Raw genomic sequence first — 19,774 nt, forward strand, 5'->3', positions numbered from 1 at the left:
TGGGGTCCATGGTGTTATAACCGTAAGCTTATATACCCAAAGTTATCACTGGAAGAGCTCTGGAAAGAAAGAATGGGTATTGTTACCTGTAACGGACACTTTTATCTTTCAGGTTAAAAAAAAAAGAGGTGGGGTTTTTAAAGATAAATTATTCACCTCTGCTGTGGCGGTGTCCTGCAGAGAGATTTTTCGCTGATAGCCTTGACTGGCACTGTCTTTTCTGTGGAACAGACTCTGATCCTGTTTCAAAAGAAATAATGACAGAAAAGAAATGATTCTCATAAAGAAAAAAAAATCATAACCTTTAATTGGATGCTTAAATGTCAATTCTATTTTCCAACCAGTAGACTAACCAAATACACATATTCAGGTATGATAAGAAATAAATCATCTTGGTACAAGGATAGTGGTGCCATGTGTGAGCTGTTAGAATTTATGAAATTGGACGAGGGTACATCTATCTGTATAAAATAATGGCTTTCTGCAGGCTATGATAAATAGCCTACAGAAACACCACTTGATAGCTCATCACTTCTGGCACATCAAAGAATCCTTCCTTCATTTCCTTGGCTGAGAGAAAGTTCTTATATAACGTAAAACACATTGAGTCAGTTCTCACCACTGATGTGAGAAAACAGTGACAACGGAGTAAAGTGTAAAATCTATGCACAGGGACAGGGTCTCTCCTGGTTTGAAAACCATGTTTCATACACCAAGAGGCCAAGAGGCTCTTTAAATGTAGACACCCCACAGTAAGGCAAAACAATGGTAGTTTCTATTATTTGTTAATGTTGATGAAAAGAAAATGCAAATTAAAGATAGGAGTACTTGCTCCTCTAACAAATTTTGTGGTAAATGTCTTTCAGATAGTTAATAGAGGCAGTATCATTACAATTTAGGGAAAAATGTATTATTATAGAAATTACTATCTTTAGAATGACAATTTGTAGTCTGCTTTGAAAGGGATGCAAACAAGTTTATATCATATATAAGACAATAAAAAAATCATACTTCAAAGTAAAGGGAGTCTGAGAACTAAGCAAAAAGATGGGCAATCATTTTTGCTCATTAAAAAAACATTTTTTTTTACATGCTATATAATAAAATAAAAGCTCTTCCACAGAAAATGAAGAGAAAAGATGTGAAAGTAGTATTACTTAAATTAAATTATATTAGCATTCTATAAATGCCAAACATTATAAAACATAGAGATTTTAGAAATATTTATTTGCACCAAAGCACTTTTAATAATCTCCTAAAAGCCTACAAAAGGGGATCTTTCCAGAAATGTCTAATATTACAGCAAAACGAGTACTCATATTCAGTAAGAAAAACTCCCTTCTATTTACTAGTGCTTAATTCTCAAAGGACATATCAGCATCCTACTTCTCTCTGCAGGTATGACCCCTCCAGACTGACAGTTCACTCTGCAATTACAGACTGTCAGAAAACAAAGGACAGCTACACAAAGAAACTGATGACGTCTCTCCTTATGTATCAGCATACAGTAATAGTACTAAGAACCATCATTTTTCAAAAACGTGTGTCGTTAACTGTAAAACGGAGTCTGAACGCACTGGATTCCATTCATTTGTGTTTCATGTTTTCTTACCTTAACTGAAATTTTTAGCAGATTTTTATCAACACTGGGAGGAGAGACAAAATCTTCAAATGGACACTGCCAGTCTATGCACACATGGCCCAGAATTTCAACTTCCTTTATACACAACACTCGCCTGTTTCACAAAAGGAAATAAAAGCATCCAGTCAGCATGAAGGACTGCTAATTACTCTCCCAATATTCCCCTCTGCTGACGGCAGAGGCAGCATTTGCTCAGTAAACAATGTAAATTGGAATGAAAAACAGTAGGCTATGTTTTAAAAAAAAAATCCAGATAACTATCAAATAAAGAGCAAATACAGCACCTAACAACTAACAATGTCGACTTTCAAAAATTCCCCTTCTGCCAATCTTGCAGAATTCAGAAAAGTGTAACTTTTTTTTTTTTTTTTGGTAAGGTGACCAAAACACCTGATAAGGAATCATCCTTGAAACACATAAGGGACAGGCTGTACTCTCAGCTGGGAAGCAATCAAGGCAGAAGCCCCTGAAAATGTTTTACCTGGAAAATCATTAATTGCTCTTTACTGTCAGTCACTTATGCCTTCCAGTCAAGAAAGAATGCGCAGGAAATGTCAGAAACTTCAAATGTCAGCAAAGATTCACTCCAGGCCTACTAACAAATATCCAATCTGGACGCTGTAACACTAATGTACTATAGCACACCAGAGCAAGTACCCCATCTTACTCAATCGCCATAAAAAAGCAGAACACATAATCCTTAAAGAGCAACCACACTGATTTCCCAGTATCTTATGAATTACTAAGATAACCACAGTCAATTTGAAGTTTCAATTCAAGAAAGCAAAACCGAGAAAGTAGAAGGTGTTATAGATTGAACTGTGTCCCCCCCAAAACATGTATCAATTTGGCTAAGCCATGATTCCCAGTATTGTGTGATTGTCCACCATTTTGTCATCTGATGTGAGTACATCCTTTGGACCCATGGTCCCCGTGCTGAGAAGCTCCTAGATCAGGCAAAGGCTAGTGACAAGGACCTTCTCCCAGAGCCAAAAGCAGGAGAAAGCCTTCCTCTCGAGCTGGCACCCTGAACTTGAACTTCCACCCTCCTATATTGTGAGAGAATAAATTTCTCTTTCTTAAAGCCATCCACTTGTGGATTTCTGTTATAGCAGCACTAGATGACTCAGACAAAAAGGCTGTTAAATAATTCAACAAATATCAAGGTGCTGGGGAAACACAGAAGCCCTGGTAGCACAGTGGTTAACAGTTTGGCTGCTAACCAAAAGGTCAGCAGTTCAAATCCACCTTGGAAGCCCTATGAGAAAGTTCTACTCTGTCCTATAGGGCAGCTATGAGTCAGAATCGGTTTGACGGCAACACATTTGGTCTGGATTTGGGGAAACACAGGAGATGGGGTTTCTGCTGAGAGGTACTCACAGGCGGGAAGGGGAAAGAAACACGTAAATAAATGTTGCCGCACAATTAGATAGGTTCTATAAGAGTGTGTAGAAAATCCTTTGGGAGGAGAGAAGGACAGATTATATTACTAAAGTAGGTGACGTAAGGGCTGATTCCTGAAAAGAAGTTCTCTGGGGGCAAAGGGACGAAATAGTCCAGAAAAAGGGAAGAGTTCACCAAAACATGCAGGGTTACGAAAAAGGGAAGATTTAGTTGAGGAATGTGCAAGTCTGTAGATGGAGTACCAGATAAACACAGAGGTAAAAGAAAATTCACTTAGTGCCAGACTTTGAACAGTTTGTGTGTGTGTGTGTGTATGTTTTAGCCATTCTATGAAATTTTGACTTTAATATACAGGCACTGGAAAATGCATGAAAAGCTTTTAGAATCTTGATTCTAGTTGCAAATGGAGGAGACGTGGGTAGACGGGCAGCAAAGAACGCACGTAAGAAGTTACTGCAGTAGTCTCATCAGGAGACAACGCAGGGCCTCCACCATGGCAGCAGCTGTGAGAAGGCAGAAGGAAGGCTAAATCCCAGATGTTCGGGAGGTAAAGCTGAATGAACGTGGTGAACAATGGGATGTGGGGACTGAAACAGACGTTTGGCATTATACTTTTCAGCAGACATGGTTCTGAAATTTTGGGCTTGTTTGGAACTGCGTCTTGCACTATAGGAAGTTGAGCACCCCTAACCCCAGCCTATTAAATACCAGGAGTGCCCTCCAATCACTAGGACAATCTAAAACATCCCCATACATTTCCAAACAGCCTAGGAAGCAGACTCCACTCCTCACCACTTCCGACCCCGTTGAGAATCAGATGATAGGGCTAAGAGTTAAAGATGACTATTACAAGTCACTGTGTTAAATGCAGTTCACCAGTCCAAATGAAGTGGGCAGAATCTTACAGCTCTCTTCCCTTGGGCAGCCACAACACTATTGATCTGCTATGATCCTAGATCTCCTTCACTCTCCTCCTCCTCCCACGTTCCAACCGCACCTAACCTATTGCCGCTGACTCGGTTCTGACTCACAGTGACCCTACAGGACGCAGCAGACTGCCCCACAGGGTTTCCAAAGCTAAAATCTTTACAGAAGCAGACCACCACATCCTTCTCCACTGCAACAGCTGATGGACTCAAACTGCCGACCTTTTGGTTAGCAGCCAAGCACTTAACCATTGTGCCATGTACCAGAGCTCAAATCTTGGTTATCTTCTACTCTACACACTCCCTCGGGGTGGTCTCCAAGATCTCAACTCCAGATCTTTACCCAAACTCCAGTTATTTGTCTTTATATATATCTGTCTCCCGACTGCTGAGGCATCATCACTTTGACATTGCAATGCTACGTCAAACTCAGTGAGTTTAATTTAAAAAATATTACAAAATTCAACTTTTCTCACAAAAATTACTGTAAATGGTATTACCTCTTCTTGGTACTCAAGCCAAAAACCAGAGAGTCATCTTGCATTTCCTTCTTTTCCACATCCAATCAATCACCAAGCCCTGTCTCTTAAGCCTATCCCCTTATTTCTACCCTCATCTTTTAGTCCTCTCTGCTCCCTATCAGGATAACTGCCATAGCCTCTGTGGGAGGTAGGATTTTAAGTCCCCAAGGTTCCCTATACCCAGGTATACAGCCCTATATAATCCTCATGACTGTGAAGATGATGGATTCACTCCTGTGACTGGGTTTTGTTATGCGACGGAGGTGATTTTAAGAAAAAGAGATTACCCAGATGGCCCTGACCTAATCACACAAACCTTTCAAATCTGGGTCACCACTGCTAGCTTGAAGTTGGAGAGAGCCACATGGCAAGGAATGTGGGTAGCCTCTAGGAGCTGAGAGCAGTCCCTGAGCAAGGAAATGAAAGCCTCAGTCCTATAAGAAATAGAATTCTGCCAAAATTAAATGATCTTGGAAGTAGAAAGGATTGTAGCTCTGGCCAATGTTTTGATTCCAAGCTTGTGAGCAGAGGACCCAGCAAATGCCATACCGAACTCCAGACCCACAGAAGCTGTGAGAAAATAAATCTAGTGTGGGTTGTCTTAAGCCACTAAGTTTGTGATGATTTGTTATCCAGAAAGAGATGACTAATACAGTCGCTAACTGGTCTCCCTGCCTCCAGTCAGATCCTCCTCCAATCTAGCATCCAAGCTGCTAAAGTTCAAACCTAATCATACTAGTCCCTGTTCAAAAGGCTTCAGTGGCAAAAAGAGAGAGAGAGAGACTACTGATGAGTGACAAGCTGTAATAACAGACTATACATTAAAAAAAAAAATCGGTGATTTTCCATCACATTGATGCTAAAACCTAAACCCTTCAGTAGCATGAGGAGACACTCACCTATGACGCTTGCTTCATTTCCCAGCACCTTCCCACTAACATCCTACCATCCAGCCGTTCAAAAGGGATCTTACTATTCAGAATACTATATTGCTTTACGCCTCTGCTTGCCTCCTGTTCACCTGCATAACAGCTACCTACTCAACAAGACTCAGCTCCAGTGTCCCCTCTCTGACACCTCCCCACCACCTCCCCACCTCCTTACTGTATCAAGAGCTTTTCCCATGTGCTCAGTCTCTGTACATCGCTTCATCTAGGTTACAAAGATGTACATACTACTTTTTTTGACCCTACAGGACAGAGTAGAACTACCCCATACGGTTTCCAAGGAGCAGCTGGTGGATTCAACCTGCCAACCTCTTGATTAGCTGAGCTCTTAACCACTGAGCCACTAGGGCTCCTTTTTGTATATCCAAAAAAAAAAAAAACCAAACCCATTGCCGTCGAGTCAATTCCAACTCATAGCGACCCTATAGGACAGGGTAGAACTGCCCCACAGAGTTTCCAAGGAGCGCCTGGAGGATCTGAACTTTGGGTTAGCAGCCGTAGCACTTAACCACTACGCCACCAGGGTTTCCTTTTTGTACATAGTCTTTGTAAAACATACACTGCAAAAATCTGATATACAGCTAATGGTAGTTATCTCTGTATGGTACAAATGCTGGTAAAGTTTATTTTTAGGGGTTATATAATTTATCATTCAAATCAGAACTTTTTAAGAGTGAAATGGGACAGCTACTAGTAGGGGTAAACCAACATGTATGGTTACTCTAGATATTTTTTCTTTTTAATTATTATCTATATCAGGGGTGGGCAAACTATAGCTTGTGAGCCAAATCTGGCTGCGGCCTGTTTTAGTAAACACAGTTTTATTGGAACACAGTCACACTGATCATTTACATATTATCTGTGGCTGTTTTCACACTACAAGGGCAGAGTTGAGTAGTTACAAGAGACAGAATGGCCTGCAAAGCCTAAAATATTTATTATCTGGCCCTTTACAGAAAATCTGCTCACCCTTAATCTATATTACCTACAAGGCATAAGTTTAACATTAAGAATAAAAAATAAGTTATTTAAAAAATAATAAATTTGGAAAAAATGCTATTTTTATTTAATCACTAAAAAGGTTAAACAGTCCAGCATAATGATAACTACCTCAAACCAAGAAATTTCTGCCAGAGTCTACTAAAGGTAACAAAAAGAGGAAGTCAAGTCATTGTACTGGTCAGGAGTGGTTAAGAGCTCAGCTACTAATCAAAAGGTCGACAGTTTGATTACACCAGCCTACTCCTTGGAAATCCTACGGGGCAGTTCTACTCTGTCCTGTAAGTAGAGTCGGAATTGACTCGATGGCAATGTTTTTTTTAACTGCTTCCTGAAAAGCTCTATAGGTGATTAGATTTAAAACTGCTAAGATTTTCAATTTACTTAAATAAAAACTAGATATACAAAGCAGATACAACAGTACTCCCACAGAACACTTTCAAACAAGTACTAAAATAACAAGCATTTAAAAAACAACAACACTAAATACAAAAAACAAACTGATTCCCATTGCCTAGCATTGAATTACATAAAAGGTACACAACTTTAAAGTGGATTAACACATGATCACTGACAGCTAAGCACAATATACACTACAAACAAACACTGTTTTTGGTCTAATCTAGCGGAGACAATAGAAAACAACAGGCGTAAAAATCAAGTGACTATTTGCCAAATCCATAAAAGCTGCTTTCTAGTTTATGTTGTGAATGTTTTTTTTTTCACTTCTTAACTAATGGTCAGATCAGATGACTGCTTAAACCCGTCTTTAGGGAAGCTGATGTGTGTAACAGTCGCAATCCTGTCATTCAGCCTTCCTTTCTCTTCTTTCCACCCAGATATTTTTACATCATTAGTAAGGAAACCGAATGCAGATTTTGCCTAGTGTAAGTACTTTTTTTTTTTTTTTTTAAGTACTTTGCCTTAATCCTACAAAATACATCACTCAGAAAGTTCTGAAAATTATGATTCTTTGTGTTAAGTGATTTAGGGTAAATAATTTAATCCAAGTTCTTTTATTTGGAAAAACTATCTACCACTCCCAAAATGCTTAAGAAAAACTAAGATTCTCTGAATCCTCTGCCTCTCAACCTTCAAATTCCTTCTGATCTATAAAATTAAGATGAATTTTTAAAAATATCACTTGAAGTTAATACCTATTTGTAACCATAAGGGTTGTCTTCTTCATTCCAGGAATAGCGCAGTGGTCTTGGTAAATCTCTTCTTCTAACTTTTTGATATGATTCTGAAAAGGAAACAAGACTTAAGATTTTCAAAGCACATGCATCCAAATAGTATTTCCAATACTGTACATGAGCTAATTATAATAAAAGTGCTCATTAGGAGAAATGTTGTTATAACAAAAGCACAATTCTACATATGGACACGTGACACGAGAAAATATTCACAGCATGTTCACAGGTTAACTTCCATTGTTGCCTCAGAAGACAAACATATATTAAATGCTTCCCAAGTGATTTTCCAGGTAAAATATATTTTGTTCTGAAATAACTTAGAAATGCTTAAAAATATCTACCAGAAATCACCACACATTTGCATTAATGAGAACATGAGAATATACTAACATAAAACTGCTGTGTTATCATAACCTGGGGGCATGGAAGAACACTGAAGCAGGGGTCTAGGAACCGCTTGCAATAGAATATAAAACTTTGAATAAAAATTTGGTTCTGCAACTTTTTTCAGAGGAGGGTTCATCTTTTTTACCAGCTTTTTCAAAGGGATCTATGATCCCTCTCAAAGGTTAAGAACTACTGATTTACATAAAAAACAAGAACCAAATCCATTGCCATTGAGTCAATTCTGACTCATAGACTCATAGTGATCCTAGAGGACAGAGGAGAGCTGCCCCATAGGGTTTCCAAGGAGCGGCTAGGTGGATTCCAACTGCCGACCTTTTGGTTAGTGGCTGGAACTCTTAACCACTGCGCCACCAGGGCTTCCTGATTTACGTGCAGGTACACATTATACTTGTACTAAAAAACCAAGAGAACTGCTATTGAGTGGTTTTGAATACTTGGTTTACAGATTAAACATGAATGAGAAGTACATTTATGTATGAAATTATATTTCTGAAAGAAAAGAAAATGTAATGATAGTATTAATGCGAACACGAAGAATTTCTAGAATTTCAAAATAGCTGGCAGTATTCATGGCTAAAGACAAATATAAGCAATAAATAATTCAAATTTAAATAGCAGCACGTTAAAATACATTTATTTTCCTTTTCAATAATCTCAAAACTATCGTGACTTGAACTAGTCAACACATGTACACTAAAAACCAAAAAATGTTACTTTTATAATGAATACTAATATTATATTAACATTATCTATAATATATGATTATAGATCAGATGCAATAATATATATGAAAATACAGAATATAATCATACCTAATAAATAAAACCTTAATATTTTGCAACCAAGGATACAACATCAATATTATTAAAAGGTACTAGAACCAATATAATCACAAGCAGGGAAAGCACACTTAATGTATCGTTACCTCAATGCCTAAACAGACTTAGCCCCAGTCAGTCCTTTAGAATGACACTAAGTCGGAAACGAGGAAGCTGAGTCCCCAGGGAAGACCTGAGGTCTCATCTTCACAATGAGTGTCAGAGAGGAGTACAGTTTTCATGGCAAGAGTTGCTCATTCCACATGTGGGTGTGTCAATTAGATAAAATTTTTACTGTGTATGCCTTAATTTCTTCAAAGAGGAAATAGGAAATAATAATTTAGTGGACTTATTTTCATCTTTGAAATTTAAAAATCTTAAAATATTTAGATTTAAGATGCAACGTACAATAAATACTGCCCCCTCTCCACCTTGCATGCATCTCCATTAGTTATCCAGGTACTGCACGCTTTCAAGCCATTGAGAGCTTTAAAGATAAAATTTGTCTTCACAAAACAACATAGAAAACCTTGTTGTCAGCACTACTAACATCCACTGCCCTCTGAGATTCAGGTTAAGATAGTCACTGACAGCAGCAGAATAGTAGACCAGATTAGTTACTAAGTAATTAAAAAAAAAATTTTTTTTTTTTTTTTTAGTAACTAATTATTCACTGCTCCTTCCCAAGTTACAAAGTTTAGGAATTTGACAATATTTAGCAGAAGCCCTTAACCCAGTAATTCAATTTTTTCAAATAAATTCTAGGAAATAATACAAAATATAAAAATGCAATACGTCTAATGGTATTTATTACGTGTCGGTAAAACAACAGAAACAACCTTCATGTTGACAATGGGGAACAAATACACAAATAAGGTTTTACCTCCATAGATGTAATGAAAAAATTAAGAATGTTAATGAAACATTTCTAAGAACATGGAAAAAACAATGTTTTTATATTAAAAATTGGAAATACCACCTTAAATACTGTATAATCACAGGTAGGTAAACCAAAAATGAATGTTACATAAAAACTGGAAGTACACATATATCAAAATATAAAGAGTAATTACCCTAGGAGAACAAAGAATAAACAAAGTATATCCTATGAAAACACAGTGTATGATTTTATAACTCCTAAAGCTAAGTATTAAAGAACACAGAATACTAGGGAAAAGATAAAGGGGGGTAAATCAAAATATCCCCAAGTCAATTAGATGGTACCCATATTACAACAGGGGCTAGGAAGCCACAATTTTATGCTCCAGCGCTTTTTAATATTTACACATTTTGTTATACTTGGTCCCTTAAGCACAGAATTTTTTTTTTTTTTTTTTTTTTTTGGTATATTCAACTGTTACGGATTGAATTGTGTCCCCCGAAAATGTGTTATAAATCCTAACCTCTATGCCTGTGGTTATAATCCCATTTGGGGACAGGTTGATTTTGTTACGTTAATGAGACAGGATCACTGTAAGGTGTGTTTTGAGTCAATCTCTTTTGAGATATTAAAGAGATTAAATAATCAAGCAAGAGGAGCAGCAATGGCGAATGATGCCAAACCACATCATGACTGCTCAGGAGCAGAAGCTCAGAAGAGACAAGGACCTTTCCCCATAGTCAACTGAGCAGAAAGCTTTCCCCTAGAGTTGGTGCCCTGAATTTGAACTTCCAACCTCCTAAACTGTGAAAAAATGAATTTGTTTGTTAAAGCCGCCTACTTGTGGTATTTCTGTTATAACAGCACTAGATAAGACACCAACAGAGTCTAGATAATAAATATTTGTTACTCAACCAACTGATCATGGCAAGACTGGTAATGGATGAGAGAGCCTAAGTTCCTAATCAACCATGCCTAATCTTACTACCACGGAAAAAATATTCAAATTATCTCATTAATACGCAATCATTCTATTTCTTCCAGTGATTATAATAAAGTTTAAAACATTGTCAAATATCTTAACAAAAACTAATAAATCAGACAAGATGACTATACACTTTGCTAAAATAGTAAAAAGTTTCTTGTAGTTTTGTGCTCACTGACATGCAGTTTTTAAAAAGGAAAATCATACACAGAGAGTTAATAACATAAAGAGCTAAAGAAATAAGTAAGTAAACAACAAAGAAAAAAATGTAACAGGTCATAGGAGTTCTCAAAAGTCAAGTCTCATTAAAATCGCAATATATCCAGGAAAATTAAAAATCATTGCTTTTACCTAAGAAGGAAGGGTAATTATTAGTGATGACTTAAGACAGCATCTTGAATTAGTTATTGTGCTTGAGTCTCAGAGAAAACTGTGTACATGCGGTGACCTTTTTGCCAACCCTCAATTATCTAGGCACAAGAAAAGTTGGTCAGCTGCAGTTTTAGGCTGGTCTTGGGATGTCTTTCTTGCTTCTTTTAAATGTTTCTTTGTATATGTAATATTCAATTTACTCTTTTAATAACTAAGGTTTTGTATCTAATTCAATGGGACGGGTTGTGCACAAGCCGACAGTTCCATTCTCTCCAAATGCAGAACACACTAAATCTAAGTCTATACTCCGGTTTCAGCTTGGGGGGAAACATGAAGGTTGCTAAATAAAATACTGCTAAATCAAAAGAAACCTTTCTGTCATCCACACACACACACACAAAAAAGAAATCAAAACATATCATTTTGAAAACCAACCGTGGGACCATTAATTTCAAAATGATAACTTACGGTAATTTTTTTCCTCATTAAGATAATAAATCCTTTGTAAGGATTTAAAAGCAAAAATTGCTGGTTTTTAAAAATAATAACATCTATACATGCAAATGCAAATGTCACATAAGTAACTTGACTGATTACATGTTTGACTTCTATTTCTATTAATCAAAACTGACAACTATGAAATAAGCATAACCTACAAGGAGACTCGATTTTTGAGAAGCATAAATGCTAAAGGCTGGGAGTGTATATAACATAATTATAAAATGATCTCCATTTATTTAGCCAGAGTACTGAGTTGTTTTTAAAAAATGGATTCAGGGAACATAGGCTACTCAGGATTCATGTGCCAACTCCTATTTGATCTAAGGGCAGACCCAAAGCAACTGATATTTCAATTATTAAAACATATGCTCCAGTTAATAGTCGCATAACTTTAGTAAATTTTAGGTGACTCATGAAACATAAAGCTATGTAATTCCATCATCAGGACTCACAAACGTTAAGGAAAACAGTCACTAGATCGGGCATAATAATTGTCCTTTTTTTCAACTTTACCTGAAATGCACATGAACACCATAAGATAAAAATTTCAAAATGTTAACAAAAGTGTCTGCTTCTGGAGCTCAATGGTGCCTTTCGCCCACTAAATGGAGAAGAGGGTCGGTTTCCTGCAGCCTTTGATCTCTTATACTGATTTCTCATTCCTGCACAGTATTACCAGGAATGCCACCATTTTATTCATAGTCAAGCCACAACTACAGAAGATTCAGATGAAGGTGACAGTTGTAAAAAAAAAAATTTCATTAAAATCGACCCTCAATCTAAATAATTCAAAGACAGTCAATTAATACCACAGTTTGTTTTGATTTTTAAGGATGAAATCAAGTAGTAGTATAGGAAACATTTACTCCTGTATTTCCAGTTCTTGCTGTGTAGGCAGAAAAAGAAAGAAAATAAAGTTAGAAGCATGCAGAAGGATAAAATGTAATCACACATAATAAAAACAAAAGGCTAAGAACAATGAAGAATAATTTTATTTTAAAGTCAAAGTAGGAAAATATTAATAAATTTCTTTGGGAGGAAAGCCAGTCATGGGAGAGCAGCAATTTATATACATGCACATATTACTTAAGTGCAGTAGAGTTAAAACTAAAATAAAAGCCAAAAACAAATTTTAAAATGTTTTTAAAGGTTTAAAATTATAAATAATCTTTTTTCTCTCTTCCAGCTTCTCTTTACCTGAATAAATTTAGATTTACAAAGTAGTCCAAATTAATTTGGTTCAAAGAAAAGGGAGCAGTGAAATTCTAACAACTAGCCACAAAGCAGGAGACCCAAGTTAACGTTAACTAAACGAGCTACGACAGAAACAGTGATATAGCCTACAGCTTTTTTAAGATCATCCTTTCTGTACAAAAAAGCTTTACTCTTGTGCAGAATAAATTTGCCAGTTATTCTCATTTACCATATTATACTAAAATAAAAACAAATAATCAAATTCTATTCTACAAACCATGTTCCCAGTACAATCCTCAAAGGAATTCACGAATCAGGAACTTTAAAAGACAACCCATAAAATCCCAGTCATGACCATAAAGAATAAAACTTACCTCAAATAAGTCATAGCCCTCAGATTGCTGTCTGTCATATGGCCGAATGATGCCATCTTCGTGAATCAGGCGAGGGGGACGGAGGCTGGTCACTTCCTCAGTTGATTCTGCTGCCCTGTATAAGGCAAAAGAATGGAAGAAAACATGTGAGAACCTTTCAAAATGATGCAAATGTATGTTGATTAAACACTCTATTACACTCCATATTACAACAGCATTTGATAAAGCAATGAAATTAACTTTAAATAACTTGCCCAAAGGAACGCAACAAGTATTAAAACCAAGTTTATCTGACTCCCAGGCCCCTCTCTTTTTTTTTTTTTTTTTTAAGAAAACAAAATATCAAAAAAATAAAGGCAGAGACTAGTTTATCTACTCTGTATCCTTGATGTCTTGTGCAGTGCCTGACATACAGTAGGTACCAGTGAACATTTGCTGAATGAGTGAGAAATTGAGCCATATAAAACGTCTTTTTTATTCCCTTCTGGTGGTATGAATCTGTCATAGCTTTTAATTAGTCTTTAAGATTCTTAAGAGTAGGCAAAGTATTTAACCTATTCACATATCCGCAAAAACAGTTAACACACAGACACACACCTCGCACACAGTATGTACTCAATTACCTCTGAATTCCTTGGAAGGTGCTGCTGGCCATGTCTATAATTCCACCAGTTGGACGAGCCACGGCACCTACAAGTCCTTTCCCAATTCCTTTAAAGAATCCAGCAGCTCCTTCCTTTTTGGCACCTTCAGAAAACCAAAGACAATGAATGAATAAGGATATATTTTTAAATAAGCAAGTTTGAACTCAACAAAACCTGAGCTAAATATGGAACTCTTTTACTCAGGAAGCTTCTAGGATTTGTCTTTCTAAAGAAGTTAAATTTAATCTTAACATGAGAAAACACTAGTTCTCAAAGTATGGTTCCTATTAGAGATGCAAATTCTTGGACCCCACCCCGGAGCTCCGGAATGAGAAACTCGGTAGAGGGAACCAGCATCTGTGTTTTAACAAACACTCCAGGTAATTCTGAGGCATGCTCAAGTTGTGATCCAGGAGCTTGGGCAATACCTGTGACTGGAGGGTGTATAAATTATACGGTTTGTAGTATATTCACGGTGTTGTGCAACCATCACCTTCATCAATTTTAGAACATTTTCATCATTCAAAAAAGACAGCACATGTCCATTAGCAATCACTCCTCATTTCCCCCGATCCTTCCCCATAGAGGTCCTAGGCAACGAACTGCCCTTCCCCCTATCCCCAGGCCACTTTCTGTCTCTATGGACTTGCCTATGCTGGACATTTCACACAAATGGAATTATGCAATATATAGTCTTTTGTGATTGGCCTTTTTTATCGTACTTTAGATGAAGGTTTACAGAGTAAATTAGTTTCTCATTAAATAATTAATACACATATTGTTTTGTGACATTGGTTGCCAACCCCACATGTCAACACTCTCCCCTTCTCAACCTTGGGTTCCCCATGACCAGCTTTCCAGTTCCTGCCTGCCTTCGCGTCCTTGCCCCTAGGCTGATGTGCCCCTTTAATCTAATTTTGTTTTACGGGCCTGTCTCATCTTTGGCTGAAGGGTGAACTTCAGGAATGACTTCATTACTGAGCTAAAGGGATGTCATTCATTTTGTAAAATGTATCAGCACTTCATTTCCTATTTATAGTTGAATAATATTCTGCTGTATGAAAGGATCAACAGACATTTGGGTTGTTTCTGCTTTTTGGATATTATGAATAATGCCGCTACGAATATTCACGTACAAGTTTCTGTGTGAACATGTGTTTTCATTTCTCCAGGGAATATACCTAGGAGTGGAATGCTGGGACATGTGCTAACTTTATGTTTCATCTTTTGGAGAGTTGCCAGACTTTTTCCAAAGTGGCTGCACCATTTTATATTCCTATCCGCAGTGTGTAAGTTTCCACACATCTTCTTCAGCACCCACTTCAACATCCTAGTGGGTGTGAAATGGTATTTCACTGTGGTTTTGATTTGCATTTCCCCAATGACTGACGATGTTGGGCACCTTTGATGTGCTTTGATGATCCGTACACCTTCTGTGGAGAATTGTCTGTTCAGATCCTTTCCCCATATGTAATTAGGTTATTTGTCCTTTCATTATTTAATTTTAAGAGTTCTTTATGCATCTTCTAGATAGAAGTCTCTTATTAGATACATGATTTGCAAATATTTTCTCCCAATCCACAGACTGTCTTTTCACTTTCTTGATGGTGACCTTTGAAGCAGAAAAGTTTTAAATTTTGATGAAGTCCAATTTGCCACATGTACTTTTGGTGTCATATCTAGGAAGGCTTTGGCAACCCAAGGTCATGAGATTTATTCCCATATTTTCTTCTGAGTTTTATACTTTCAGCTCCTACATTTAGGTTTATGATTCATTTTGAGCTAATTTTTGAGAATAGTGTAAGGAAAGGATCTAACTTCATTCTTTTACACGTGGGTACCCAGGTGCCACAGCATCATTTCCTTACTGAATTGTCTTGGCATCAATTTGCCGTATATGTGAGGGTTTACTTCCGAACTCTGTACTCTAGTCCATTGATCTACATGTCTGTCTTCATACCAGTACCACACTATCTTAATTATTGTAGCTTTGTAGTATGCTTTGAAATTGGGAAGTGTGAGCTCTCCAATTCTATTCCTTTTTAAGATTGTTTTGGCTATTCTTGTTACCTTGAATTTCCATATGAATTTTAGAATCAGATTACAAATTTCTGTAAAGGAGACAGCTGGGATTTTGTTAGGGATCACAATGAATAAGCACTGTGCTTTTTTAACAGTATAAAAAATGAGCCGATTGCTAGTGAGGGCCTGAATCTAGTTTATATCTATAGCCCTGCTGAAGATAGCATTCGAAGTCTGAATCGTAATTTACTACTTAATCTCTCCGCTTTCTGAAGAAAGTGTATTCATCAAACAATAATTTGAGATCATGAATACAAAATTCAGTCAGTAATTCTCTCAATCAAAAATCTAGTTGCAGTAACATCTATTAGGTTCACAATGCATCAACCCTTCAGACTTGCCCAAGAAGGAAATATTCTCAGCCTACCTTCCACAGGCTTTGTTATTATTCCAGTCACGCCACCAACAACTCCCTGGAAGAGAAATCAACCATGAAGTCTCACTTGAATGGAAGGGGCTTAATTTTAAACCAACCACTAGAGGTCTCTACAGACATAGTGGAAATAATCTCAAGAAAAAAAAATTAAGGACTTATTTCATAACATGAATAGTATGTACTGCGGTTTTAAAAACACTACAGCATCGCACATTTTCATGAAATCACCTTGTAGGAGTAAAATTTTATACTGGAGAGAAAAAGTCGGCAAAAAGATGCTAAATCTAGCTCTGGCACCACTCAGCTACAGAACCATGGGCACTTGATTCAATCGCTTTAAGCTTTGGTTTCCACATCAATAAACTGAGTGAGTTAAGTCAAATAATCACTAAAATGTAATTACACATTTTAATGAGGTTGCTTTGTAACTGAGTGAAAGTGTGGAAAGTGAAAATGAAGGATCTTCCCAAGGACAGCAAATTACCTGACAAATAAAGCACTTCAGAGGATACAAGACACAATGTTACAGTTCACTGTCACAAACACAGCAGTTAATTGCCTGAAATTGCTTCCAAAATTAAAACATTAATATGTTTATACATTCTTAATAATTGCCAAGTAACGGCAGTTACTTTAGCTATTCCTCCATTAACGTATAGAAAGAAAACTGAAAGATACACACTGAATTGAAAAGATTAGATATCTGTGGGAAGAGACGGAGAGATGTCCAAACAGAAATCTACTCTTGCCTATGATGTTTTAGTTATTTATAAGGAGAACGAAAAAAAGAAACCAAATTCGTTGCCATCAAGTCAATTCTGACTCATATTGACCCTACAGGACAGGGGAGAACTGCCCCATAGGGTTTCCAAGGAGCAGCTGGTAGATTCAAACTGCTGACCCTTTTGGTTAGCAGCCAATCTCTTAGCCACTGAGCCAACAGGGCTCCTAACCACTATTAGCTGTGTAATTTTTAACATATTGAAAAGTAATGAAAGGCAGCACCTGGTCTGTCAACACGTAACTTCTACACATCCCTTCCATCAGAACGGTCTGTTGATGATGGCCTGAAGAACTCCCCTTCCCCCTAGGCACCATCATTTACTTCTCTGCTTCTTCCTGCTTCTTTCCACACTAGTGTTAACCTACTATCATTGTATTTTCACTCCAGTCCAAGGGCCAAAAGAATCTGGGGATTTTGGAGACAGATCTGGTGTTGATATTGGGAAGGGAGCAAAGAAGTTCACAGGGAAGTCCACAATATATCCCTACTGCTGCTCTAACAGAGCCCTGGTGGCATTGTGGTTAGGCATTAGGCTGTTAACCAAAAGGCTAGCAGTTCGAATCCACCAGCCACTCCTTGGAAACCCTATGGGGCAGTTCTACACGGTCCTGCAGGGTCACTATGAGTTGGAATCAACTTGATGGTGACAGGTTTGTTTGTTTTTTGGCTACTCTAATAGGTCTAGGCTGACAAGTTGTATTTCCAATTTCAAACCACCATCTGGAGTATACATTCTACAACATACATAAAAGTTGACAATTTCTTAAAGATTCACCAGAAGACTTACTCGCAGGAAGCCCTTCCCTCCTCTGGCCAGGCTGTCTCCAAAATCTTTTGGCTGTCGGCCCATCTCTTCTCTTCTTTTTTGCTGATATTCCTTGTCCATTGTGATTGCTGCCAAGCCTTTTCCAACAGACCCAGTGATACGAGAGACAACTCCTGCTGCACCACCTATGCAAGGGCCCAGGTAAGTCAAGCCACATTGTTTCTTTAAAGACGGTGACCACAACACACAGTATGCAACAGCTTTACACTAACATTCTTGGTGCTGCTGCTGGGTGCCATCAAGTCAATTCTGACTCACAGCGCCCTCATGTGGGAGAGAAGAACTTCCCCACAGAGTTTTCTTGGCTGTAATCTTTAAGGAAGCAGACAGGCAGGTAGCAGACAGCAGAGCTGCTAGGTGGGTCTGATCTGCCAATCCTTCCATTAACAGCTGGGCACTTAACCACTGCACCACCAGGGCTTCTTGTTTTAAACTAATATATGCTCAAAATTACGTCTTATACACAAAAGTTCAGAAGTTTATTTTTCCTATTTCCCATTTATTAAGAGGAATGAAACTATTTAAAGTACATTGATTCAGCACTATCAAGACATACAAAAAAACCAGTGATGGGTCAGTGTTAAATTATTTTCCATTTAAAAACAAGAGAACACATCTTTTACAAAATTTTTTATAAAACTGATCTCTCTTTTATCAAATATAAGCATTTGCTTTTCATAAACAATACATTTTATAATAACTATAATAAATACACACACACACGTGATACGGACCTACTGTGTGTCCAAACAGACTCCTTACTCCAATCACTAACCCCTCAGCAAATTCTTCAGGGCCCTGAACAGCACCCTGGTAATAGCAAAAAATAAACAAATAAAGTTTGTTATTTAAAACTTAAATAAGTATAAAACTTTTAATCTAATATTTCAGGGTTTCTATGAAGATGAAGAATCTGTAAAAATCCATTAAAACTGTGATAACACAATTTTTACCCTCTATCCTGATACTGGAGGAGTACCTATTCATTACAATTGAAGACACTTTGAACCCACATGACCTCAGCAAGTTTTATAAGAAAAAAACGGATAGGAGAAAATCACTGACTTCAATCACAGCTGACCTCCCTCCCAGTACAAAGTTCCACCAGACTTGTAAAGTGAACCTCAGAGGTAGCAAGGCTGAGCACGAGCTCAGCCCCATATTTTTGCCACTCTTGTTTTCCCATTTATTCTCTCTGCTTTGTCTTTCTAAAACCTTCAGCACTTTGGGTTTCTGTATCCTTTAAATAGAGGTGAACATTTAAGCTAAATTAAAGCCTGAATATTAAAAAAAGTCAATCATCTCTTAATGCCCCATTAATCCTTTCCATAATGGTGAAATGGTCATGAAACTGTCTTACTCTATCTAGCTTCCAAATATCCTCACAACTACATACATTAAATCCTGGAAAATGTGGGCATGTTTTATTGCCCAGATGGCTCAATAAACTCTAAAACAATCTCTCAGTGTCACCTCAAGGCCTTTTAAATAAAAATATAAAAGTCATATATTTTTGTTATTTGAACATTATTCAATTCCCAGATACAATTAAAATACAAATTATTATTAGTCCATAAAGAAATAAAAAGTCATTTTTCTATACCCATGCTTAAAAAATTTTAAAAACAATACCTGGAAGGGTTCATAGAATAAAGCTTCAACTCCTTCAGACAGGCCTCTAATTAATCCATATGGGTTTCCAAGCACATCTAAACCTAACACAAGGACATACATCTGTTTCAAGAACTAAAGGAAAGAAAAAAAAGAAAGTAAATCCTTTTTAACTATTCTGGGAAACATGATGCGATAAGGAAAAAAAAAAAAAAAGATGGGGGGGCATTGATTAAATTAGGTTACATTAAAGGAAAGTAGCGTGGACTAACCACCATCACGCC

General features: G+C 37.2%; 1 protein-coding gene across 3 annotated transcripts in view; it reads right to left on the minus strand.

The window, feature by feature from the left end:
• VPS13C (vacuolar protein sorting 13 homolog C) overlaps nucleotides 1-19,774 on the minus strand; it is a 187,333-nt gene that overhangs the window by 2,385 nt on the left and 165,174 nt on the right. For all 3 annotated transcript variants that reach the window (XM_049905874.1, XM_049905873.1, XM_049905872.1), the window contains 9 exons: nucleotides 19,512-19,625; nucleotides 18,614-18,689; nucleotides 17,841-18,004; nucleotides 16,261-16,306; nucleotides 13,791-13,914; nucleotides 13,168-13,282; nucleotides 7,597-7,685; nucleotides 1,613-1,736; nucleotides 157-240 (listed from right to left, as the gene is read on the minus strand). In XM_049905874.1, coding sequence (XP_049761831.1) covers nucleotides 157-240; nucleotides 1,613-1,736; nucleotides 7,597-7,685; nucleotides 13,168-13,282; nucleotides 13,791-13,914; nucleotides 16,261-16,306; nucleotides 17,841-18,004; nucleotides 18,614-18,689; nucleotides 19,512-19,625 — 936 coding nt within the window. The remainder of the gene's footprint in view (nucleotides 1-156; nucleotides 241-1,612; nucleotides 1,737-7,596; nucleotides 7,686-13,167; nucleotides 13,283-13,790; nucleotides 13,915-16,260; nucleotides 16,307-17,840; nucleotides 18,005-18,613; nucleotides 18,690-19,511; nucleotides 19,626-19,774) is intronic.

Source organism: Elephas maximus, chromosome 13 (genome assembly GCF_024166365.1).
Source record: "Elephas maximus indicus isolate mEleMax1 chromosome 13, mEleMax1 primary haplotype, whole genome shotgun sequence".
NCBI classification, from domain to species: domain Eukaryota; kingdom Metazoa; phylum Chordata; class Mammalia; order Proboscidea; family Elephantidae; genus Elephas; species Elephas maximus.